Genomic DNA, 25,471 nt, shown 5'->3' with positions numbered 1-25,471 from the left:
AATCAAGGAGGACCTTTGGTGGTGGCTGGCGGAGGACAGATTCGCAACAGGGATGTCACTCTCTCTGTGAACCCCAACCTAATGTTGCACTCCCTTCTCAACAGCTTAGAAGTGTCAGGTTTATGGTCCCCGACTGATAGAGATCTTCACATAAATGTAAAAGAATCAAGGCCAATACACCTGGCTCTTCAATTTTTTGCAACAGAGACTACAGAAGGACAGTTGCGGTCCATTCAGACAGCATAACCGCACTGGCCTACATCAGGAACCAAAGGAGTCACCCACTCTTTTTCACTGTGTGAAGCAGCCAAAGACTTTCTTCTATGGGCACAGAACAACAGGACCACTGTTCTGACCCGCTTCATCCAAGGAAAAATGAACGTTATTGCGGACAAACTGAGCTGTGGCAAACAGGTCCTACCGACAGAGTGGACACTCAATCCACAGGTGTGCATCGACCTGTGGGAGAGGTGGGGAAAGCCATCAGTAGACCTGTTTGCAACATCAAAAACCATTGTCTCCCTCTGTACTGTTTTTATCTTAAAGATAGGTCATGGTTTAATGCTGCATGTAAGCTTGCCTACCCTGAAAACAAGAAACTCATAATTTATGGTGGAATAATGAATTGGACTTTTTTTTTTTTGTGGCGTAATTTCACTGAGCTTAGAAGTCAAGCTCAGGTGGTCTATAAGAGAGCTGAAAGAGCTTATAATGAGCATGTGAAGTTCTTGCTAGCCATTGGTGATGACCATAAGTGTTGGTTTACCCTCAAGTCATCAATATTTCGAGTTGATTGAAGCATGCCTCCCCTTGTAGGAGCTGGAAGAAGGCAGAAATTTTGGCTGAATTATTTGTGAGCAAATAGTGTGGTGAGTCCATGGAGTTACCCCAGCCTTGCTTTCCTGAGCATAAGTTGTGTTCAGTGGCCTTCAGGTCTTAAGAAGTCAAAACTTTGCTTCTGGGCCTTAAGTTATGATGGCACAGGCTGCTGATTTCATTGTTTCCAGGACTTCCAAGTTTTCCTTCTGTTTGAGGGAAGGGAAACATTGCTGCATTACCTAAAGGACTAAGTCTGTCTTCATACCCCTCTGAATGTTGGCCAATTTCAATTACCCTTGTTTTATCTTAGGTTTTTGAGGAGTGTTGTTCTCTAAGCATCTTTGCAGGTTTGTTGAAAATAACTTGTTACAGCATTACAGTTTGGGTTTTGTAAAGGCCTCAGTACTTGTAATGCACTCTTCTTAATCTCTACCATCTTGCAGAGTGCTCTTGATGAGGTTGCAGATTTTAGTGGTAGATTTTAGTGCAACCTTTGACCGTATTAATCATGTAAATTTATCTACAACTCAAGATTATTGGAAGTTGGTGGATCTTTTATTAATATTGTAAAGTAATTTTTAATAGGAAGAACCCATATGGTATGTGTTGACAGCCAGTCTAGTAGCTTCAATAATGTCATTTCAGGTGTTCCTCAAGGTAGTGTTCTTGGACTACCTTTGCTCTTTATTATTGATACTAGTGAAATGTGGCAAGGTCTGGAGAACAAACTGACTACGTTTGCTAATAATGCTACTCTTCTGGCTTTTGTTCCTTTGCTGTGCCTTGTGTCTGTGGTTGCAGAATTCTGGAATAGAGATTTGGCACATATTCATGAGTGGAGTAGGCTTTGGGGCATGAAGCTCAACCCTTCAAACACTCTAAAGTATGATAGCCAGTTTAGAACACTTTTGCCATTGCATCCAGATCTATATTTAAATGGTACTGTTTTCAGTGTCAGTGGCGTAAGATTTTAGGTGTAACTTTTCATAAGAAGTTGACTTTTGAGAAGCATATATGTATTGTTTCCTGTGTTTCTCAGAAAGTTGGTATCTTGCAGAATTTTTTTTTTATTGTTTCATGATGAAGCATTTATATCTGTTTTAACTTTTTCTTTTTTCTTGTTTGAAGTAATGTTCTCCATTGTGATCTTCTGGTGTTGACTCTCATTCTTCATTGTGATCTTCCAGTGGTGACTCTCGCCTCAAACTCTTGGATATAATAATGTCATCAGTCTTGTTTGTTTTGCCAGCTCTTAATGTTGTCTTGTGGCATAGACATAAAGCAAGTTCATTATGTTTGTTGCATAAAATTTGCTACAATGACAAACATCAGCTGCACTCTTCTTTACTTGACTTAGCTGTTTTTGCTTGCAACACTTCGCTGGCTGCTGCTGCTGCAAATAATGTGTTGTTTTTGAGCTTCAGGTGTAATACTACTGTTTCCTAGGAGTTTTATTTTGGCTACAACTGAAATGTGGAATAGTTTGCTAAGTGCAACTGTGGAATCTTCTTATATCCAAATATTTGAGTGAGGAACAAATTCATTCCTGCACTCAGCTAACCTTGCTTGAATTTCGGGTGCATCAGTTTTATTTTTTATTCCCTCAAATTTATTTAATTATTTATCACCTTTTCTTATAACTTGTTTCTCTCTGCAGGCTGATTTCCTTTTGGAGCCCTCATGGGTTTAAAGTCAGTTGAATCTGTCCACAAGGGTTTTCAGCTTAAGATTTACAGGAAGAAATAAAGAAATTTTTACGTGCTGTTGATGGTGTGTGTTTTTATGTTAGTATAACAGTAGTTCCTTCACCTAGTTAATTTGCAGTTGTTTCTGCCATATAAAACATGTTGATGTACACTCTGCATTGAATAATGCAGAGTGCATTACTCAATGTGAATTTGATTTTGTCAGTTACACCTCAGTTTTTGAGCTTTGTTAAATAAGATTAACTTAAGGTCTTAGTCCAAACTTGCTTTAGCACCATTAGGTAATGGTAAGATGGATAGGCCATTAACAAGGACATCTTGCAGCCCTAGGAGACATTTATCACAATCACTTGCATATAATGTCAAGCCACTGATAACATCCTTGATGGCTTTAGCTAAGGACATTACAGGAGTGTGCTTAAATCATCAGTTTCCTTGTTCATAACTCAAAAGATAGAGCAGTTTAGATCTCGATTAAGAAAGAGAAGACCAAGAACAAGGATGGTTGGCTTGAAGAGAATTGGCAATTATTTAAGGATACAGAGTCTAGCCATGACAAAACTATTCAGCCAGGGGAGACCAAGCCAGATTTGTTACAGTAGCAGGACTTGAGCTAAGCCAGCCCAGATCAGAGAAAGTGGTTAGAAGGATCTGTTCAACATGGACTAAGTCATTGAGGCCCAGACCAAGTTGAAAGGGAACCATATGACAGGACTTGATCAGAAAATTGGAACCAGTCAGAATGGAAAAGGACTCGCTTCTGACTCTACCCACAATCAAATGAAGAAAACTGTATGGAATTATCAGGGAGAGCTTAAAATAACAACTGAGGAAAGGATGCAATTTCCTTGCAACTCTCCAGAAATTATTATGGCTAGTCATCACCTGAGTCCCAATTCTTTCGAGACTGTCTACAATGGGGGATATTCCAGCCAGAAAATAAAATAATTTTTCTTTGTTGGAATAAATCTTTAAGCTTGGGAGAGCAGAACATCCAAACTCCATTTAACCTGGTAGATGATGTTTGTATTAATGAAACTTTTCCTATATAAAATTACTTTCCAAATATCAAACATGAATGCTTCCATCCTTATGGGTTAAGACAAATAATTCATGTAAGTATTACTGATTGGTGTAAAGGAAAAGTATGTTGGATGCCTGGAAGCTTCCAGACTACTGCTTTCTCCTAACAAAACTCTGGTGTATTGTAAGATGTAGGAATCAGTGGGATTCCAGCTAATGGTTCCTTTAGGGGTAAGGAACTAGTTACTAGCAGACATCATAAATAACAGATACTTTCGATACTGCTGAACGTTGAAACACAGAATTCAGCATGAGCTGGGTGAGTTGTGACCTCATTGTAGGACTACACTACTGTTCCCCTTGACAGGTTGCTAGGGACAGAATAATCTTAAAAAGGTATTCACAGATGGCTGGATTGCCATTTCCCTTGGTAAACCCATCACCCTCTATTGTTATATGGCAAGGACACTAGCTGTGAACCTGGTTGTGAAGGATTTGATTGATTGATTGTGAGTTATCTGGCATCACAACTACCAGGGTACAGTTGTTTATGAGGGGAAGAGATGTCGTTGCATCTGGCATTGCATTAGCAGCTTCTGGATGCCAGTATGCAGCAATTGAGAGGATGTTCACCTCATTTCTGTTGAATACCTATACAACCACTCTGCATCCACTTGTATTTCACTCATTCATAGTAATGAGATTTAGTATGGCAGTATATACATATAGTAAAGGATGCCATTATGCTTAATAAATTTCTCCACAGAACTACAAGAATGGCATGATGTACAGTATAAACAAATATTGGGTGTGGATACCATAGATCTGAACCAGATTAATAATACCAGATATAACTTCGATGGCAAGCTACAATCAAATAACTCAGGAATTAGTTACTATCCTAAGTAACTGTTCAATATATGTAAAAAGTAGGAAGGTCTAAATCCGTATGAAATTGAACAGAAATGTTAAAACTTTCATAGATACAAACGTTTTACTGTGTAGGGCAGTGTTCTTCCAATTGCTGTTTTGACTGTTATACATCTGTGATTTGCAGACTAAAGACATAAGAAATTTTGATCTTAAGGATGGGTCTTTGCCTTCAGAAAAAACTTCACTTGTCCAACTATCACTTTGGTCATTTCCATTGGCAATTTGCCATTTGACGTATCCATCATAACCAGCCATTAAAGCATAAGTATAGGTAAAATGTTCATGGCTAAGAAACAATAATTTTTAAAATATGTAATTTCTATACTTTTAATTAATAATTTTTAGCTATCTTACATGGTTAAAGTATAAAATTACATTTCTTTACAGAGAGGCAGTAAAGAGGCAAATGCAGCTTCATGGGTTAATTTCTTGGCGAACACCATAGGCAGTATAGAAGGTTTTCATGACGACATCATCATTGATGACCGAGATACATTTACAATTGGAAAACGTGTGATGGAGGCTAAAAAGGTTGGCTATCCTATTATCATTGTTGTTGGCAAAAGTGCTTGTGAACTTGTGCCCAGGTTTGAATTAATTGACATCACAAACAGTAATGTACTGTTGTTTTCTCATGTTGAATTACTAGATTTTTTAAGGTGTAAATAAAGCTTATTGTAAGTCTTTTCTTTTATATCTTATGATTTTCATACAAGAAAGTCACGGTTATCATATTTCAGCATTGCTGACAAAATTATTGAAGGAACAAGTCATATTTAGCTGGATAAAGCAGTATATGAATTATGGAATTTCACATTTAACCTCAATTTAAATACTATGGCCATTATCATTTGTCAGAATACAGCTTAACTACCTGGCTGCAACTCCTCTACATGTCAAACCTTTTTGTTTGGGAAATAGGGTTTTTGTGCCAGATGTGCAATAAAATATAAATAAAAAATCTTGGCCATGAAAAAGCACAGGGGAAAAAATACTGTATTATGAACATAAGTGGTCTTAGCATTGGATTGTTCATCCATGATGACTTCACAACCAGACGTTTGTTAACAAACATCACAAAAATTTAGAAATGCTTTAAAAATGTAATTCTGGCCAGCAGCCAAGCAATGTACTAATCAAAAGGTCAGTTATTTCCTTAGCACACTTTTGTTCTCATTCATCAAGTTTTCTTGACATTTTTTCCATTCTCTCTCCGTGTAAAGTTGCTGCTTAGTGGCACACTGTAGATGGTAATAAATGTTCCTTGCAGCCACCCTTTGGCCCTAAGCTACACTGCTGTCTGCCCATGACTTCTGATCAGTTCCATTTGGAATTTGAATGAGAAAAATGTATATTTACACATTTTAATAAAAGATGTCATTAAATCTATGAAGTAATGATACACTACCATTTGGAATATTATTTAGATATCTGCATAACAGAGTATAAAAATTCTTGCAACATACCACAAAATTACAAGGATATACAGCAGTGGTTTGAATGTTAAGATATGCATGGTATGCTGAAATTTACTTCATTAATCATTTTGTACAGCATTAACATCAGAGTATATATACTATACAGTAATTCCAATATGGAAAATTCCTCATATACTCACAATTGTCTCTTCCATATTGCTGCTATTAGCTTTTGCTCCCAAGTTCAAATTTGCTGCATAACAGTATTCTTGGACAATAAAAGCATCAAGCTCATATTTACATATGTTAGGTAAGAATCTACCAACAGATTATGTACATTTTCTTACAACAAAAAATCAAAATGCATACTAGACACTAGTTTTATGCCCATAAAATATATTGTTCACATGGTGATTCTGTTATCAAATACTCTTGAACTACCTCTTGTTGCTCAACTTTTGGCTTAAATTCCTGTTCATCACACTTCAGATCTCTGCTGCTATTATCTTTCGACGCACTGGTCACTATTCTGTGAATCGGTGTTTGTTCTTGGGCTTCAATTTCTCTCACATTATGTACAACCTCAACAGGAACAAACTGACTTTCTTGAGTGGGTTTCCAGCCCGCTAAAGAAATAGATGAATTAAGATTCATGACAATCTGAGCAAGATTATCCTCCCCAACTTCACTTGTGGTTAGAAGGCCCTGGAGGAAGCCACACAGGTCTTTAGCTTGATCCCTTAGCGTTTCTCTTGTCGCTAAGCTTGAAGTAAGAACCTCGTGATCATTTTCAGTTTCAGGTGGTGTTTGGTCTCGAGTACATACCCACATATTCATGTTTCACTTGATCCTTCTTCTTTTTATTCTTGTTTTTGTTATAACCATAAGTATACTTTCCTGAAAACAAAGCAAAAAAAAATTAAAAGATAAGATTCTTAAAACATTTGTTAAGTGGAAGATGGAATCTGTGCAAAGTATATACCTGGCCTTGATTATAATTATTAGTACAGTAATACCAACTAAAGAAAGACATTCAAAAAGCTGTATTAACTTACAGATTTATCGGCTGTCTATTACAATTCCTGAAGTATCTAAAATACTCATGACAGTTTTTGAATCTCATAAACTAGGAACTATTTTGAGGCTTACTGCCATTTTTCCATGATTAGCAAACCATTTCACCTGAAATAACAGGCAACAGATCCCAACTACCAGGGATGGGGAGAGACTAAATTATTCCTCTTACCATCTCTAGCCCTGAAAGACATAACTAATTTTATTCATGACCTTTATGGCCTCTGGTCATCCATAAACCACCAATAACTAATTTTATTCATGACCTTTATGGCCTCTGGTCATCCATAAACCACCAAAGTTCATGAATGCCCAACACAGATAACCTACCCAACTAAAATATATCATATGCTGAGCTACAACTTTAGTACAGAGTACTTCCAAAAAAGCTGACAAATCCCTTTCCTACTTTATTTTTCAAATTTTACAAAGTGAATATTAATATTTCTTTTTTTTGTAATTATTATAAGAAGACTCAGTAATAAAGTAAAAGTAAGTAAACCTACATGATAAAACAGTAATACTGCTACAGAGAAAGGGTGGGATTAAAGTCCATGTGCAAGATGTAATAGTAAGCAGGGGTTATAGAGATCTTGAGAACTCCTAAACTGTCTAGCACCAACTGTGGTGACCAGCATTCATACCACATGAAAATGAGAGATTATTGTCATCCTAAAAACGTACAAAAAACTAGTAATAAAAAACTACCATCTCAAATGAGCACAAGTCCAAGGGACTTTTGTTTTGCAACAACTTAAATTGTACTGACCAAAATGCAATAAACAGTCTCTTGATAACTTACCGTTAAATTCATGACCATAATGGGTGAGACAAGCTTTAACTTTTGTTAAACCACTGGGGTATAATATGACTGTCAACTGTGCTGGGCAGTGCTGACCAATTTTGTAAGAACCCTCCAGTTTTAATCGTCTTTTTCTGTTCTCCTCTGCTACAGTAGGACAATAAACACCAGAACGCATGCATTTAAAGAGACGTGAATAGCCGCCATCTGCTCGTGGCCACTTCATCCTGGGCATAAAACGTGTTGTGTTCCTCTCCAAGCCCTTTCTCCAATCTTCAAATTCTGTTAATTGAAATGTTATTCAAGTAAAAAAATTATTAAGACTGATTAATCAGAAAATTATACAGAATGAAAAAAAGTACTAGGCTATATACAGCACAGTACCTGGAAATTAAACAAGATAAACACTTTTGGTTGCCAGTGTGCCAAGAAAGCTTTTAGAGTCAGATCCAGTACAGAGAACTGTATCCATCCAGCCTTCCAGAAAGGGCTCTCTAAACACCGTCATCTGGGAGGGCAAGTAGATATCACTGCTCAATTTGCCATCCCATTTTGATTGTGGGTTTGATGATGCTCAACATCCAATATATATTTATACATACTAATGAAAGTTACTTAATTATAATGAAGATTTTTGTGATAAAATTAATTATCTGGCTACTTACCTACTGTTAAAATTAGTTTGTATCTTTGCACCACTAGGTGAGATTGGCATTCTAAATAAACAAAAGAGTAATGCTTGGCTGACACAGATGGACTGTCTGTAATCACCCGTTTCCTACCAGGTGGCATTGGAATGCTTGCTTTCTTGTCAGAATTCTTCATGATCACCCACTAAGATGTGAGGAGGCTGGGAGAATTTCCACTTTAACAGCAGGTAAGTATCCAAATAATTAATTTTATCATAAAATTTTTCATTATTTGTGAATGAATCTTACCTACTGTTAAAGTTAGCCGATTACCACATTGAATGAAAATGATGCACTGGTGCAGCCAGAGAAACATCTGCTCAGTCAAGTAAACCAAAAGCTTTTTGAAAAGGGAAAATGCTTTTATACATTCTTGCCTGTTATGTAATCCTTCCTGATAAGTATTGTCACCAGATGGTGGATCCACAGCAGGGTGTAAGATCCTCATAGCCAGACTTGTTGGAGGATCCTTACAGGGGGGAAAAAGGACTACATATCTAGTTGCCTACTAGCAACTCCTGTGCCAGAGTCGAAAGCCGTTAAACGAGAGTCCAACACTAAAGACAATGACTATCTTCAGATATGAAGGTGCATTCCTATACACTAATATGTACCATCATGCTCCCCAACTCAACACCAGAATTTCCTAACAACCTAAAGTTAGGAGAAAAAGGAAGATTCTCTCATTTTGGTTCCAGAGAAATTTGTCACCACAGTGACAACAGGGCTAAGGGTTTTATAATTCTAACATGAAATCTGATGTCTTGAAAACAACACAAGGTAAAACTGAGTTCCATGTCCATTGAACTGCAGTGACAACCTTGTTGAGCAAAAGATTTTTAAGGAAATTAAAAGATGTGCTTTCAGTATGGACATTGTGAGGCTTTATTTTCAACAATTAGGATTCGACTCCACATGTGGTGACTTGATTAAGCAACACATGAGTGCTAGGCCTCCTAATACCAGAGAATAAATTCTTAACTCTTCCTCTTCAGTGTTACGTCTTTCTACATGAATCCTTAGAGCTATAACTGGACATAGTAGAGCTCCTCTTTAATGCCCAATAAAGGAGTTAAATTAGGTACCATTGCAAATCTGGGAAGGGCTTTGCATTAATGTTTTTAGCCCTAAACAATTGGAAAAAAAGATGGGCTTACTTGAATAAGACTTACAAGAAAGGCCTTGAAGCTCACTAATACACTTTGGTGTATCCAAGAGCTTAAAGAAAAAGTGTTCTGAAAGTCAAGTTCTTAAGGGAAGTTTTGTCCAAAGGCTCAAAGTGAAGTGACATCAAATTTTTGGGCTACATCCAAAGTCCATCCTAAACAATAGGAAGATTTAGGGGCTTCCACCTCAAAAGATTGGAAGATCTCATCCAGAGTCGTGAGCAACATTCAAATTAGCATGCCCCGCGACTGATGAAAACATAAATTGATATCCTTCAAGCCCTGGAACACAAAGTTGCTCCTCTTACTCGAAATACTGGTAGAACTTGATCAGGTTATCTATAGAGGTACAGGTGCTGGATATCGCTCAGGACAAGCACTGAGATCAATAAACTGACCACTGTTGTTGATAAGGTTCAACAGTAGAGGTCTTATAGACTTAAGTATTGGTTCCCTACCTGCTCTTGAAAAGCCTCTTACACAACAAATTCAAGAGAGACGAAAGCTTCGACTCGAGAGAAGACCCTGCTAAGACAACAGCCAGAGCTGTTTGCACACCAGAAGTGGTGGAAGAGGAAGAGCCACTAGTATAATTAGTCACAGGTGTCAAAAGGTAAGGAATATGAGGCGAAGGGGGAGTAACTGAGTAACAGGGAGGAATAAATGATGACACAATGAGTGTAAATGATTGAACAACTAAAGTACTGATGCACAATTCAGAAACTACTGAAGTAACTGGAATACTATGTCTATATTCCTAGATAATTCAACCATAATTCAACCAGGTCACACACATCACTGTCACTCTTGCCAGATGAGGATAATGCATGAACTGGTTGACACGAGTGCTTAACTCTGTCGAATGAATCCTTCAGAGAACCTGTCAAATTCAAGACGGTATAGCTGAGAGGTGGTGAAGGGCACCGACCTCTGCCCTGAGACAAGCTGGTTCCCTGGTACAGAAGACCTACTGATGCAAGGCAGTCCAGAGGGTGTACTACTGAGAGATGAAGGCTTGGACAACCCCCCCCCCTCTCTCTCTCTCTCTCTCTCTCTCTCTCTCTCTCTCTCTCTCTCTCTCTCTCTCAAGAACATCACTCTCTCTCTCTCTCTCTCTCTCTCTCTCTCTCTCTCACCTATCCTCTCTCTCTCTCTCTCTCTCAAGGAAAATGCAAACTCCTTACCCAAAATGCTTACCTGGGCCCATTTCTCCTGAACCACATGGGAGCACTGGAAGACAAAAAAAGGAGCAAAAGAGGAATAACACCAGAAGAAAGAGTAGAAAGAGTAAACTTATGATCTGACCTAACTGACTGTCATCAGACCACTCCTTATATTTTCACACCAAGAATAAAAAAAAAAAACTAAATCATACTCACTAACCCTACCAGTAACACCCATGTGACCATCATGCCCAACCAAACACATTCAGTTTACACAAAACTCATACATGCTGAACCTAACGTTTCCATCTCTGCTGGCTGGAGATGACAGTGCAAAACAGAAAATAAGCACAATACTGTACAGGAGAACAACAGCCAAAAATAGTAAAAAATATTACAGCCAAATCACACCTTATGAACAAGGACATAAAATGAAAAATGACAAGAATGTAAAACATTCCAACGCTACCTGGTGGGCAACAAGTGTTTACAGACAGCCCAAGTGTTATTCTCGTTTGTTTTGAATGCTGATCGCTCCTAAAAGCACCAAGGTGTGAGCAAACTTTAACAGTAGGTAAAATTCATCCTAAATAATTGAAATTATACTGTATCAGCAGTTACTGAAAAAAATTAAAGGAATATGATTTATAACATTTTATGAATCATTACTGAAAAAATTAAAGGAATATGATTTATAAAATTTTATGAATCATTTAATGTTGATTTAGAACAATGCAGATTAAACACCCAATAATTGATAGAGAAAGTGTATTTGATCTGCCTGTACTAATTCTGCCTCTTTCAATTTCAAGAGATTTTGTACTAAATAAGTAACAAAGAATATTACTGAACAAAAAATAGAGTAAATGAAGTGAGAAGTAGTAAATACGCTAAATAATCTACAAAAAACTGAATATGAATTTGATGGTGAAAATTGTTTTCTTTTCGAAATACATGAAAAATCTTAATATATAACTCTCAACAGGACTGACGTGGAACTCCAAAGAAAAAAAGTAAGACTCGATATAAACAATAAAATGTAATTTCTGTTTTATAAAATAGAAACTATTACTTTACAGACACTATTTTGCTGGTTAAGGTAAGAGAGCAACTTTTCACCAAAATTTGGTGACAAGAAAAGTACCTGTACAACTGACATTACTGTACCAATATAAGGTGTCACTTCACCTTCTAACTTCACCTAAATGGTTTTGTGAGAGCAACAATCAAACAGAAAGGTAGGTAGAAGGCATTTTATGTAAAATGAAACAAAAATAGTTCAAGTATGGCAATTTCTTTGTAAATGTGTAAATTTCTGCAAAAAAAAAAAAAAATACAATACATAACGAACACAAATGATATACCTACCATTGTAATTCATAAATGTCATATAGGTTGTTTCCATTTGTATGAAATGTTCCTTTGTCAAGTGATGCTTGAGTTGTTCTATTGTTGTGAAACTTTCAGAGCAGTTATCTTCTTTGCAGTAATTTAGGTGGGATTTTCTCTTTGAGGAACCATCTGAGAGGCTGTTTAAAACAATATCTGCTGTCTGAAACAAGGAATGAAAAAATAAGTATTGACATTGCACTAAAGCTTTGTATTCAGCTTCCTTCCTCAGAAGTAATACACAATTATGTGCTCAAGTCAGTAGCTTCCAACTGCATCTTACATTTGCAGATTAGTTGATAATTATAGCTACCAACTGAAAACAGTGTACAGTACCTTAAGATCAGAACTTAGCTATAACTATAAATATTACACTTGAAACATCATTACTGTATCAAAATACAGTGAGGAAAAATATGGCTAACAAAAATAACCAATGGAAATTGTATATTTCATGGTCTTAATGAAGTTTTTTGACATACCAGTTCTACAATGTGAAAATTATAACAAAATTATTTACAAGATTTCAAAACTTTATTGTAAATACCTTATGCACTTTCTTTATGTGAGTGGTTAGGTTATTTTTATATCGAAACTTGCAGTGACAGAATTTACACTGGAACTGTCTCTCCATTCGCTTCTTAATTTGTTTCAGAGACCATTCCTGAAAAAAGAAAGAATTATAAGCAACTGAACACAACAAAACCACAGAGAAAATGCTATTTTATCCTAACAATTCATGGTAATTACAGTTTTAAGTATGTGTATCACACAGATGCATGCCACTTACTAACTTTAAAATCATCTATTTTTTATTCAACCAACTGGACCATGCTTAATATACTGTCTGAATCTCTCCAGACCTAGGCTAACAACTTCTGACTTGGTCAGTTTAAGTCTTTGCAATGAAAAGATCAATGAATAAATGGTGCATTCTACTATAACTGTTATCCTATAACAGTACCTTAAAAATGTTCTGTAACCTTAAAAAAAACAATGACCAGCCTGGCTTAAGTTTGTCAAGCATGAAATGGTCAACATAATGCCATATTTACCAGTGTGGAATTGTATATCTAACAATAACTAGTTTGTGATATCCTCTAGGTAACCCCAAGCTTCCCGAAACTCAATTTAAGAATCAAGCAAAAGGGGGCCCTCTAAGGCTATAGCCTACCCCGTATGAATCATGATCAGCGACTTCCACACAGTTCAGTATAGGGTAACCACTGTTAGTCTGACCTAAACTGGGCACCAACTATATATCAGAAAGATGATTAGGCTACACTAGCCTCACTTACAGCTGCACAAATCTGAAGGTTACTATTTGACAACTAATGTGAGGCAGGGGGGAGGGGGCTCCTTGGGCTTCACACTCCCCCCACCCACCCAAGTAAGTCGTAACCCCTCACTCTGCATTCTACCCCAGACCACAGCCAAAGCCTAAGCAATGCCGCCGAAAAAGGCAAGGGATTGGCATATGAGAGGATAGCACAGCCTATGCAATAGGATGAGTAGGGCCTATGCTAGAAGTCCTTCCTACCTCGGGGTGTTGTTTCAACATGTGTTTATACAGGGTGGTCCTCGCCTTGAAGTTCAGCCCACAAAACTCGCAGAATCTATTCTGTGGCGTCTTTTTCACCACTTCCGTAGTATTCATGGTTTTATTAATATATAAAAATATAATAACGAAATAGACGTAACACTAAATTCGGTGTTTTAGACGTCAGCGGATTGTACTTTTCTCCTGGGTGTTGGAGTTGCCGTGCCTCCATTGCCAAATAATTTTGATCGAAGCTTCTTACGGAGATGGATAAGTTATCGTACTCTCGTAGGGGAGACATTTAGTGACAAAATAATAACAATGATAATATAATAATATGTCATATCTCAAGTACGTGATACAAAAAGTTGGCGTGATATACCAGATAATTCTATAGTCAAAATCTTAATTTGAGCATTCCAAGTCATAAGTTCCTAAAGTAAAGGACAGTGAATCAGGAGACACCTCTTTCAGAAGAGGAGTGTGATGGTAATAAACGAAAAAGAAAGCATCCCCTGACACGAAAAGAATAGAAGTGGTTTGGGGAGTCGGGTAATCTTCCAATGGTGCTTGGAAAAAACATAAAAATCGTACTGATATAATAATTATTTTACCCTGGCAACTGCCACAGCGCTTTGGCAAGTATGTTTTGTTTGTAAATCAGTATTGTTTCTATTAAGTTATTCCATACGAAAAAAAAGCAATAAATTGATGAATAACTAAGCAACTGATTAAATAAACAAATTACCATGGAAAAACTGACATATCTTTGTTTTGTATTAAAGAATACAATATGTTCTTTATCCAAAATATTCGTGTAAACACATAAGTACTAAATAGACATTCTCTACCCTAAACGCACAAATATATTATTGTGATGATTATGTACCAACCATTTCAGTGATTTGTCGCTCACATTTTTCTATTGTTGTGGGTTCTCATGATTTTTCCTTTTATTTGCTAACATTACGCACACATTCTCAGAATTAACATCTGAGTGAATTCTATTTACACATAGTAAATAGAATAAAAACGGACACTCACATAGGATAGTGTGAGGCTAGAAACCTCATCCCTAAATTTCTTTCAGAAAACTGTAAGAGTAGCACCCACTGGAATCATCCCTTCTAAGGGGAAAATGCATTTATGTGTATCCAGGGCTGGTACTGGGAATCGCGGGGCCCAATTAGAAAGTTATAGAAATTAAAAGTTTTGTTATGTTTAATACAAAAATTATTTTCCAAGTGAAAATTTTCTGTTAATATAGTGTGCATAATAATGTTTTCGGCAGCAGTTTATTGCTCTTAGAGTACAGAAAAGGCTTCAAACGTTAACTCAGGCACGGGACCCCCTTAAAGCGTGGGGCCCAATTTGATCAAATTGGTCAAATAGGCTTAAAACCGGCCGTGTGGATCTAGTTGTCCAGGAAAGCGTGGAAGGCAGACGATGGTATTGCTGTTGGTCACTGTTTTACTTATGACACTGGAAAATGTATTTTTCTATTTTTAAGAAACACTCTAAGACATTTCCTGGGGAGCACAACTTAATCTTGATTCTATTTGTATGCTTCAACGCTTCATATGAATATTCTGGATGGACAGTTCTCAGTGTCCCAAGGTACACAGATAAAGTTGATTTTTCTTCAAAACAGTATGATTGGAATATTATTTCTTATAAGTCATATTGATAATCAGTTTTTATGAATAATTTATCTGGGTCTGGAATATGTCTTAGTGACTAGTACTTTAAAAATGTTAAGTTTTTTTAATCTAATTTTAAAGTAAATTTTATGGACTGAACCTGTTCGTGAGCTATATAAAAGATTTTCTAAATGTTTTTTAAAAGCACAGCAAAGCACAGTGAAATGACAGTGACAATCACCAGCATACCTAACACTTGTGTTGAAGTATCTTATGATAAAATTCATCACTGAAGGAAGAGTTTAAAGTCAATAACACATGTCTATAGTATCTTATTGTAAGTGTTATATATATATAATATATATATATATATATATATATATATATATATATATATATATATATATATATATATATATATATATATATATATATATATATACATGTGCACACATGTGCGCAAAAATTTAAGATAATGTAAGATAAAAATGCTTAAATTAAGATGCTAAAGGCACATGTTATTGACTTTAAACTTTTCCTTTAACGATGAATTTTATCGAAAGATACTTTAACACAAGTCTCAGGTATGCTGGTGATTTTCAATATGTTTTGTTGTGCTTTTAAAAAACATTTTAAAAAAATATTTTATATAGCTCACGAACAGGTTCGGTCCACAAAATTCACTTAAAAATTAGAAAACAAGAAAAATTTACCATGTTTAAGTACTAACCATTAAGACATATTCCAGACTCAGGTAAAGTATGCACAGAAAACTGATGATTATGCCATATATTTATTAAATAATATTCCGATCACATTTTTTTAAAATAAAAAGCAACATCTTGATCTGTGTACCTTGGGCCATCAAGAACTGTCTGTTCAGAATATTCAAATTGGACATTTAACCATACTAACAAAACGCGCTTTTTAAAAATAGAAAAATACATTTTCCAGTATCATAAATAAAATAGTAACCAACAACGCTAACATCGTCTGCCCTCCGTGTTTGCTTGGGTACCTACAGCTACATGCCTTTTCCCCTAAAATGGGATGATTCCAGTGGATGCTACTCTTGCAGTTTCCTGAAAGAAATTTCTACCCTCACACCTTTCCCCCATGTAAGCGTCCGTTGTTTATCTACTATGTACAGTCATCTCAAAGACTCACTCAGATGTTGATCTTGAGATGGATGTGAGTGATATTAGCAAATAAAGAGGAGGAATTATAGGAAACAATAATAATAGAAAAATGTGAGCGACAATTCGCCAGTATAAATATTGGCTGACCATCAATGAAATGGGTGGCACATAATCACAATAGTATATTTATGCGTTTAGGGTAGAGAATGTTCATTTAGTACTTTATCAGTTTACAGACATTTGTAATCTGTTCACGAGTATTTTGAATTTGGTCACAGCGCAACAAATTGTAGAAATGACCAAGCTTGCCCTAGATGTGGTGAAAATCACAAATCAAATTAATGTTTTAGCAACATCTTCAAGTGCAAAAATTGTGTAAAGAAAGGTCATATAGTGATACTAAACATAAAACATACGATGACAATAAGTGCACAGTATATAAAGAATATGTGTCAAAGGTGAAAAGTAATACGGATCATGGCTTTGGCTAATAATCTATGCAATTTAAACATGAAGAAAAATAATAATAAAAAAAAAGAACTTAAGACTCATATTCTGCAGGAGCTACGATACTGACGAGAAAACACTGAAAGACAATTATAAAATGTAAGAAGCACATTATTTTGAAAGCGTACAAGGGCCCGCCAGAGAGGGAATTATCCCCGTGGAGGGCTGCACATAAAACCAAACAAAGTGAAACAAGTGAAAGTGAATAAACTTACACTTTACAATCGATATGTGTGTTTCCATTACTTGTATAATAAAACACACACACACACACACACACACACACACACACACACACACACACACATATACATATATATATATATATATATATATATATATATATATATATATATATATATATATATATATATATACATATACATATACATATACACACACAGTATATAATGTAGTGTATGGAAACAAATATAGCGACTGTGACCTTTGTAAGTAATGACCGCGCTTCAAAATTAATTATTTGATAGTTTGAACGAATGAGAATTCATATTAACTTTTCCATTAGGTCTATGAATTTTCCTTCAATTTCGCTTATAATATGCAAGTCTGATATGGTTCTTAATAATAGTGAAAAACTGGCATGAACCATTCAAGTGACTATGATAAACTACTGAGCAAATCGTTGTTTAGCAGTGTTGTTAGGTTTATGGCAGTACCTTTGCATGGCTGCAGTAAGCCGTAGTTTATGTGCATTGCACAAAAAAATTTCTCAAAACATAAAATAACCGCCCCCTCCCCAAATGCTGGCACTCATGCTATTGTACAATTACATGCAGTTTTTTTTTGCGTATGCTTATCCTTCCTATGGTTTTACCTCGAAGAAGAAATGTAAATAATTGTAACAGCTGACTCCTCCAATAAACTCGTTTTATGTCAAAAGTGATAGTTTTTATTTCACGATATATATTATAAAGCTTAGGTGATACATTGTTTTCTGTATATATTAAGAATGAGTACGTTTGGTACGGAATTGTGGTCATTTTTATGAAGTTATTTCCTGTACTGTAAAATTTTGCCCAACCATCGTGAACTAGCGATCGAGCTTATAAACATTGACGTGGTGTATTGTACTGCTGGCACTGGTGGAATCATTACTGTAGTTTGACACTTAGGTGTTTGCCTTTGTATTATACAGTCCGTGGAAGATGTGGTCTTTGTTCTCACGAGATCCTGCTACCAGTTTCCCTTACGAGCTAGGAGAAGCTGTCTCTTCCGAAGATAACAGAAGTATATGGAAATTGCATCGAGGGAAGAAAAAGGTGATTGCTACAATAGGCTAAAACCGATCCTTCCTAGCCCAGGCCCAGCAAGAAGACCGGTACATAGGAAAACAGTTGTAATTTACTCATGCTGTTAAAAGACGATTTAAGGAACACTGCAATTTTCTCTGCAGTCCTTTAGCCAGATTTGGGTAAAATTTATTTAGAGGCCTACCTTGTCGTATTGTATGATTGGAATACGTAGACTGTTTAACATAGTTAGGCCAAATCTTAAGTTTAAGAGACGAATTCGGGTTGCACACGCTGTGCATAATAAGTTTTAACTCATGAATGCATGCTTAATGGTATCCTAGGCAATATTTGATTTATTTTTTTAATTAGTCCACGGAGATAGAGCTAGGACAATTGCTACTTGAACTGTGCGAGGTTGAGCTGGTGTTAGATAAGTCGCAAGCTTCATTGTCAGTGATTGAGCTGCTTAGTTGACAATATGACTCTTATCCGTTTACACGTATCTATACCGGTAGATACATGAAATTTTGTTAGGAGAATTTCTGCAAGAGGATATAGGCTATGCTAATTTATTTTCATGAAAGGATTTTATAATGAAAGTTTATTATTGTTTTATTAGCAGCAAATGACAATTTAATTGGCTGTAGGGTAGTTCTAAGCCGGCTGTCCGCGGTGAGCTAGACTATGGCAATTGATGTTTTCCTATGTTATTTTACTGGCTTTCTTCTTCTTCTTCTTCTTCTTTTAACATGCATTTTTCCCATTTTTGTATGGGGTAAGCACGATGCCTTCTTTTGAAGGACTTTTGATTTGGCTTTGGGGTAGACCTGTAGTCTCGATCGGCTGCCCTGCCTGACATCACTTAGACCCGGTAGCGTATGTTTCATGTATCATACCCGACCCAACGCCCTTTCTTCCCAGCAGCGAAGTTGTTGCCGGGTAGGACGAGAGTTCGAGACGTGTGTGAGATGTTTGTTACGTTTTTAGAAGGTGTTGTAGTGGCTTTGTTTTGTGTGTATTTAGTCTGTATTGACCCATTTGCTTTACAAGTATTTAAAGTAATATTTTTGTCGGGCGGCTGTAACTAAACTGTAATTGGCCTTGAAGACTACACTACCGACAGTGTAGATCTAAGCCGGCATTCATGGCAAGAGCCACCACCCCCTCCCACAGCTAATACGGCAAAGTTGTAACCAGTAAACACTAAAATACCAACCTAACGTGCCGTAGGGTCTTTACTGGTGACAATTTTGCCGTATTAGCTACAGAGGTGGGTGGAGGGCTCGCCGCGGAATGCCGGCTTAGACCTACCCACTTAGGTAATTCAAGTCGTGTGGTAATCAAAGGTCAATTACTGTTTAGTTACAGCCGGCCAACAACATATTACTTTAAATTCTTGTAAAGCAAGTAAAATAACATAGAAAAACGTCAATTGCCATAGTCTAGCTCACCACGGACACCCTCCTTAGAATTACCGGCTGTAGCCTACTTTTATATCATCTGGATAGGTATTTTTATCATCACACAAGAGAGGATTTACCCTAATCATCGGTTCTCAGTTTATACAGTTTTCTGTGCTGAATTATACTTGTAAGTAATTAGTTAGCGAAGAATTATACTTACTAAAAGTATCTTTCTTATCAGGTCCTACTCTGCTGAGGGTTAAAAAAAGACTTAATTTTCCTTTAAGTACTTGATATCTTGATCCCTTCTAATGTCAGGTAGGAGCCTAATGGACAAATGTAGACTAGGGGCAACATTTTAGTTAAAAGTAATTGGGACCAGTTTAGTTTTCTTTGTATGAATGCCATCCCCATTCCATTAGAACATTATAGTTGCTCATTAATGGAGAAACGAATTTGACTATTTGCTAATATCTTGAACTTCAAGCCATGTCTTTGGAGTGTATATGATAGTCCAATTATGTATAAAAAACAGACTTGGACCTGACACATTTTCATGGGAGTGCTCTTCATAATGTTTCAAGAAAATTAATGCAATATCCAACCAGTGCACAGTTCATTTGTTACTGCAACTAGTCTTATAGTTACTCAGAAAATTCAGTGATCATTCTAATGGGATATATAGTATATTACTTAGAAGAGTTGATGTTCAACTGCATTAAAAGCCCCACTAAGAGCAAGTAAAACCAGGATATATTGCCTTTATACACAAATTTCAGTAGATCATTTACAACAGAGCCTTCATCCGTCTTTTAAAATATAACTGTCAATATGCTGACGGACTCTCTGATAAAGCATAAACCATTTCCAGGTGTATACTGTAACTAGATTTTCAAGAATCACGTATTCTTGCATTTTGTCCATGAATAGTATATTCCATCTTTAAAAACAGGTCTGTACAAACCTGGTTGTGATAATCAAGTGCCCTTTTCAAAACTGGTTTACCAGTCAGTACTTATCTCCTAGAATACCTGTAGGAATGGCAAACAGATAATTCTAAAAATTAATGGTAGGTGGAGTAAAAGACCAATAATCTGCTAACCAAAAAACAGGATTGAAAGATTTTGTGATAAAAATAAAACCAGGAGGAGACAAACAAGAAACAGGTTCAGTAAGGATGAGCTGAAAAAAGGAATGTTATTGTGCAAAAACAGCAGAATTAAGATCGGTGTACATGAACCTTTAAAGTAGATTATTTGTACAACCCCTTTTAGACTAATGAATATTAGCAGCGGTAATCGTGTATAGCTGCCAGTCAAAGTTAATTCAACCATATGCATGCTTGTTCTTGCACAAATACAAACCTTAATTTTTTGCATAGGATTTAGCTTGCAAACATGAGATGGAACGGCTGTTTAACTTTCAGACAAGGTTGTTAACTATCAATAGGTAGGGGGAAGCCCTGCTTCCAGCTGCTGTTGTGTTTGGACATCATGTGTAGATTCTGCTGACTTGCCATTTGCTTTCCTGTTATGTTCTTAAGTATTTCTTTGTTTTTTGTATGATCATTGATGAGTTTTGTCTAATAAAGAACTGAGTCGGATCCCTCAATTATTACAGTGTTTTTTGTGTGATAATTGATGAGTTTTGTCTAAAAAAGAACTGAGTCAGATCCCTCAATTGTTACAGCCTTCTACATCTTCAAGGAAACCTCAGGTTGTCTGGCGTTACCCAGGGTGTACACCCTCTGCACCTCCTGCAGGAGGCATGAGTATAACAAGAATAGTCCATGTTCAAAGTGCTGTGTCTGGCATCTGAACAGTGGGTGAGGTTTCTAAGAAGTAGAAAAGTGAGATGGTCTCTCCGGTATCATCGGATTGTAATACTCTCCCTGTGACACTGAAGGTCCTCTTGGGTACTTCCACCTGCCAAACCCTGCCCCTTGCTGTTGATACTCCTAAGGGAGTAGTTTCCCTCTCAATGACTCATACTGAACATTCGTTAAAAAAGCCTTCAAGGAGGAGGACCACCATCCTGGCATCTCACCTGAGGCCTCTTTTTGTTCTGGATGGGAGCTTTCCTCTGGAGGATGCTCTTTCGTAGGGCGAAGGAAGAGCCTTACCTGGACCGGACTTTCTTTCCAAGTGTGGCGGAGGATGAGTAGCTCAGGGAGTTGTGGCCGCCCCCTGGGCATGAATCTAAAGGCAAGTAAGGTTTCACCTGTCATCGTTACAACTTCAGCAGTCACAGCCTCCACTGGCTCCTGGACCACCCCACCTTCTCGGTATCTCCCCATTCCCCCATCAGTGATGTGCCCCCGCAGGTGTTTCCTTCATCTCTGCAGAGGTCTGCCTCTGCTTGCTCTCTACAGTGCTGACCTCAGTTCCCCTCAGGAAGAAGAGAAGTCGATGAAGAGGAGAAGGAAGTTGGCGTTATCGTCTTTTTCATCGTTGATTGCTGTTGCCTCCTCCCAGTCTCCTTCCAAAGTGAGTAAGTGGAGGAAGAAGTCTGCTACATCTCCCCATGGGAAATCTTGTCAAGCGTCCAGTGGTCAGTTCTCTGCTGTAGAGAGGACTGAAGCGGTTCTCACTAGTGGTACTGTGAGTACCGCTGCACCAATTGCCAAATGCAAGGGTGCAACCGCTACCCGGGGTTCTCTGGACCACTGGTGTACTGGTACCGGCCCCAATATTCCCCTATCTGGGCTAACAAGGGTTCCCTGTTTATGGACCCAGTCCCATCTGCCAGCACAGTCCAGCAAGAGAAAGTGAAATGCGAGCATGCAGGTGCTCTTTCATCCCATCCTGCTCTTCAAAGAAAGTGTCTCAGGGGTCTCAGGAGAGTGACTCGCCCCGCCCGGCCCAGTCACCCAGACTTAGCATGAGTAGGTCCTCTGTTCAGTCTTCCCTCCCTGTAGAAGCTCCAGCTTCTTGGAAGACTGGGGTATGCTCGAGGGATAGCCCCAGCCCACGTTCACGTGAGCAGGATTGCTCTCCCCAACCTGGGCGGACGTTGTCACTGGGGGCTAATGACCACCCATGTCCTCGCTCACCTGACAAGACTTCTGTCTTTTCCAGACTGGGCAAGGGTGCCTGCTAATCTCACCTGCCATGTCATTGCTCCAGACAATCTCTTGGCTTGACCTCTAGTGGTTTACTGTGGCCAGGATCTCATCCTCGATGGGAGGGCGAACTCCCGAACAGGATGCCTCTTTCAAGAGACTGATGTTGTCTGTGGGTAGGGCCATCACTTACCTTGCCCACCAGACAGCAAACCTGTGGACGAACTTAGTGTTAAAGAGGAGAGGCAATGTTCTTTCTCAATTCTCTCATTTCGTTGGACCAGAGTCTGCTCTGGCTCTTAGAAAACGGACCGGTGGTGGAATCCTCCTCCTCTCTTCCCTTGGAGTGAGGTGGAGGCTGCGGTGGAAAGGCTTAGAGTCAATAACAAAAATGAGCTGGTCCACCAGGCATTGTTTAAGACTTCTCGGTCTTTGTTTGGCGTTGGAGCCTAACCTTTGGGTCAGGCTGGCCCTTCCTCATCAGGTCAGAGAAAGTCCCAGACTTCCTCTGCCCCTTGTAGAGGAACCTAGCCTTCTTCTGCCCTCGTAGCAAAAGCTGAGCAGTTGCATCCCTTTCAGCCCACACCTGACCCAGGAAGGGAGGCAAGGGGTGGCATTCCTCCCTGCTTGCTGCTGATGGTGGAGGTTGCATGTCAAGCCATTGGGCAACATGGGCAACATGGCAGCGACATGGAGCAGAGACATGGGCAGTGGATGTCCTATAGGAAGGGTGTTTATGGTTACTACCCTACTTTTGAACGAGTTACGTTTCAGACGGCCGTTCGTACCTTGAATTGTTTTTAAGTTGGTTTTTAATATGTAGTGCATAAGTTTTGTTGATGATAACATTCCAGACTTACTTCAGAAGTCATAGATTATACTATTTTCACTGCATATTTAAATCATGCAATATTATAAAGAATTACTTTGGATGATAGAAAGGTAAAAAGAAGAAAATAAAATTTCGATTCATGCTACATTCAAAATTTACTATTTTTTCCATACTTTAAAAGTTATGAACTCGGAGAGAATTTCGCAGGAGCAGCTTCTGAACATTGGAAGTTCACAAAGTCAACAATGTACACCTCCAGGTATTTTAAAAAATACTTAATGTTTCCTATGGGGAGAGGAAATATAGAAGATGGGAATTCATCAAAGAACAAGTTAAATTGGGAAGATAAAAATAAGTATGGATATTTTATGAGTATGAATGAGTATTCTTGTGATTGTAAGAAGAATACATGGTAGTTAATTATGAGAATACCCAGGATAATTAGGGAAGAGGTTAAAGGAACAAGTTCTTCTTCCTCATCTTCTGTTCTTTGCAAATATTCTTACTAGCAGAATAAGCACGCAGAGGAGCAGAGGAAAATTTGAACTTGTGACCCTCTCTGTTAGTATCTCTGAATGTTCGTAACTTGAATGTTGATAAGTAGGGTGGTGACTGCGCTTCAGGTATCCGCCTCCCCTTACTTTCAGTCTGGTCTGGTTTCAGACATACGTTCCCAGCTTCAGAAGGATCTTGTCCTTTCGGGGAGGTGAATGCAATTCTTTGGAAAGGCACAATAGAAGTTAGGGATCGGCCTCCAGGCTTTTACAGCTATCCGTTCTTGATGGAAAAGGTGACAGGTGGTTGGAGATCGGTTACTGAGTTCTCTCCATTGATCTGGTTCCTTCACCAGACCCAGCTCAAGATGGAAATTGTTTGTTCAGTATTAGATTCCATCAGAGAGGGCAATTTCATGCTTTTGGTGGACCTAAAGGGTGTGTATTTTGAAATACTTGTCCATCAGCCCTCTCAGAAGTGCCTCTGTTTTACCCTTGTGGGGAGGGTGTTCGAGTTCAGGGTGCTCGACCACCCCTCAAGTGCTCACTCAAGTGTTCACGCTGATTTCAGCTTGGACACATTTGCACAGGATACTTCTGGTGGGGTATCTTGATGATTGGCTAGTCCTGGGGAGCTCATTGCTGTAGCTGCTACAGGACAGGAACCTCTTAGAATATTGCCATGACCTTAATGTGGTGATAAACTTTGATAAGGATTGCTGAAGCAGAGGGTAAAGTACCTTGGCATGCTGTTAGACATGGCAGCATGAGAGTTTTTCTGTCAAACTCTCGCATCATCAAGTTGCAGGTTGTTCTTCGTCACCTCTTGTCCTTGGAGAAGCTGGCCCCTTATAGGGGGCTTCACGTTAGTTCCCTTCAATGAAAGTTGAAGGAGTTCTGGTCTCCTGCAAGAGACCCTCCTTTCTTTCTGATTCCTCTTTCAGAGGAAGTAAGGAGAGATCTAAGTTACTGGTTAAATGACAGGAATCTCACAATAGGACTGCCATTTGGCACTTCTCCGGTGATGCTTATGTTCTCTGATGCATCCAACAAGGGATGTGGAACACACCTGGAGGAGGTGTTAGTGTCAGGTGTGTGGGATCACACAACAGGCACCTCCACATCAACACCCTGGAACTGAAGTCATCCTTTCTGGCCCCTCAGAAGTTTCAGGATCGAGTGATGGGGCACTTTGTAGTGTTGATGAGTGACAACACCTCAGTACTAAATAAAGTAAGTATACCTTAGTTTTACCAGACCACTGAGCTGATTAACAGCTCTCCTAGGGCTGGCCCGAAGGATTAGACTTATTTTACGTGGCTAAGAACCAATTGGTTACTTAGCAACGGGACCTACAGCTTATTGTGGAATCTGAACCACAGTATAGCGAGAAATGAATTTCTATCACCAGAAATAAATT

At 38.1% G+C, this 25,471-nt stretch overlaps 3 protein-coding genes across 10 annotated transcripts in view; 2 read left to right on the top strand and 1 right to left on the bottom strand.

Moving 5' to 3' along the window:
• The window catches only part of ProRS-m (prolyl-tRNA synthetase 2-like protein, mitochondrial), a 29,184-nt gene extending 24,022 nt beyond the window's left edge, over positions 1-5,162 (top strand). For all 7 annotated transcript variants that reach the window (XM_067125382.1, XM_067125381.1, XM_067125384.1 and 4 more), the window contains one exon: positions 4,869-5,162. In XM_067125382.1, the coding sequence (XP_066981483.1) occupies positions 4,869-5,150 (282 nt within the window). In that variant the 3' untranslated portion in view covers positions 5,151-5,162. The remainder of the gene's footprint in view (positions 1-4,868) is intronic.
• A 669-nt stretch (positions 5,163-5,831) lies between these two features.
• LOC136851340 (uncharacterized) lies at positions 5,832-13,961 on the bottom strand. Of its 2 annotated transcripts, none has more exons than XM_067125389.1 (5): positions 13,723-13,961; positions 12,730-12,846; positions 12,162-12,345; positions 7,776-8,057; positions 5,832-6,796 (listed from the first exon to the last, which is right to left on the bottom strand). In XM_067125389.1, the coding sequence occupies exons 1-5, from the start codon at positions 13,837-13,839 to the stop codon at positions 6,696-6,698; spliced, it is 801 nt and encodes a 266-aa protein (XP_066981490.1). In that variant the 5' UTR covers positions 13,840-13,961; the 3' UTR covers positions 5,832-6,695. The 2 variants fall into 2 exon arrangements, with proteins under 2 accessions (XP_066981490.1, XP_066981491.1); XM_067125390.1 differs by lacking the exon at positions 13,723-13,961 and adding an exon at positions 13,481-13,687.
• A 4,118-nt stretch (positions 13,962-18,079) lies between these two features.
• The window catches only part of yata (N-terminal kinase-like protein yata), a 57,660-nt gene continuing 50,268 nt past the window's right edge, over positions 18,080-25,471 (top strand). The window contains exon 1 of the mRNA XM_067125380.1: positions 18,080-18,288. Coding sequence (XP_066981481.1) covers positions 18,175-18,288 — 114 coding nt within the window. The 5' untranslated portion in view covers positions 18,080-18,174. The remainder of the gene's footprint in view (positions 18,289-25,471) is intronic.

Source organism: Macrobrachium rosenbergii, chromosome 23, assembly GCF_040412425.1.
Source record: "Macrobrachium rosenbergii isolate ZJJX-2024 chromosome 23, ASM4041242v1, whole genome shotgun sequence".
Lineage (NCBI taxonomy): Eukaryota > Metazoa > Arthropoda > Malacostraca > Decapoda > Palaemonidae > Macrobrachium > Macrobrachium rosenbergii.
The sequence above is the reverse complement of the archived record's forward strand: the minus strand, read 5'-3'. Positions and strand labels throughout refer to the sequence as shown.

What these genes read in the sequence shown, in the direction of transcription:
- LOC136851340 (XM_067125389.1), bottom strand. Translation starts at nt 13,839, where the DNA reads ATGAATACTACGGAAGTGGTGAAAAAGACGCCACAGAATAGATTCTGC. An exon ending in TGTTGAAACAACACCCCGAG is followed by an intron (nt 12,847 to 13,722) that starts GTAGGAAGGACT and finishes TTCTTTTTTCAG; the next exon opens with GAATGGTCTCTGAAACAAAT. An exon ending in GACATTTATGAATTACAATG is followed by an intron (nt 8,058 to 12,161) that starts GTAGGTATATCA and finishes TTCAATTAACAG; the next exon opens with AATTTGAAGATTGGAGAAAG.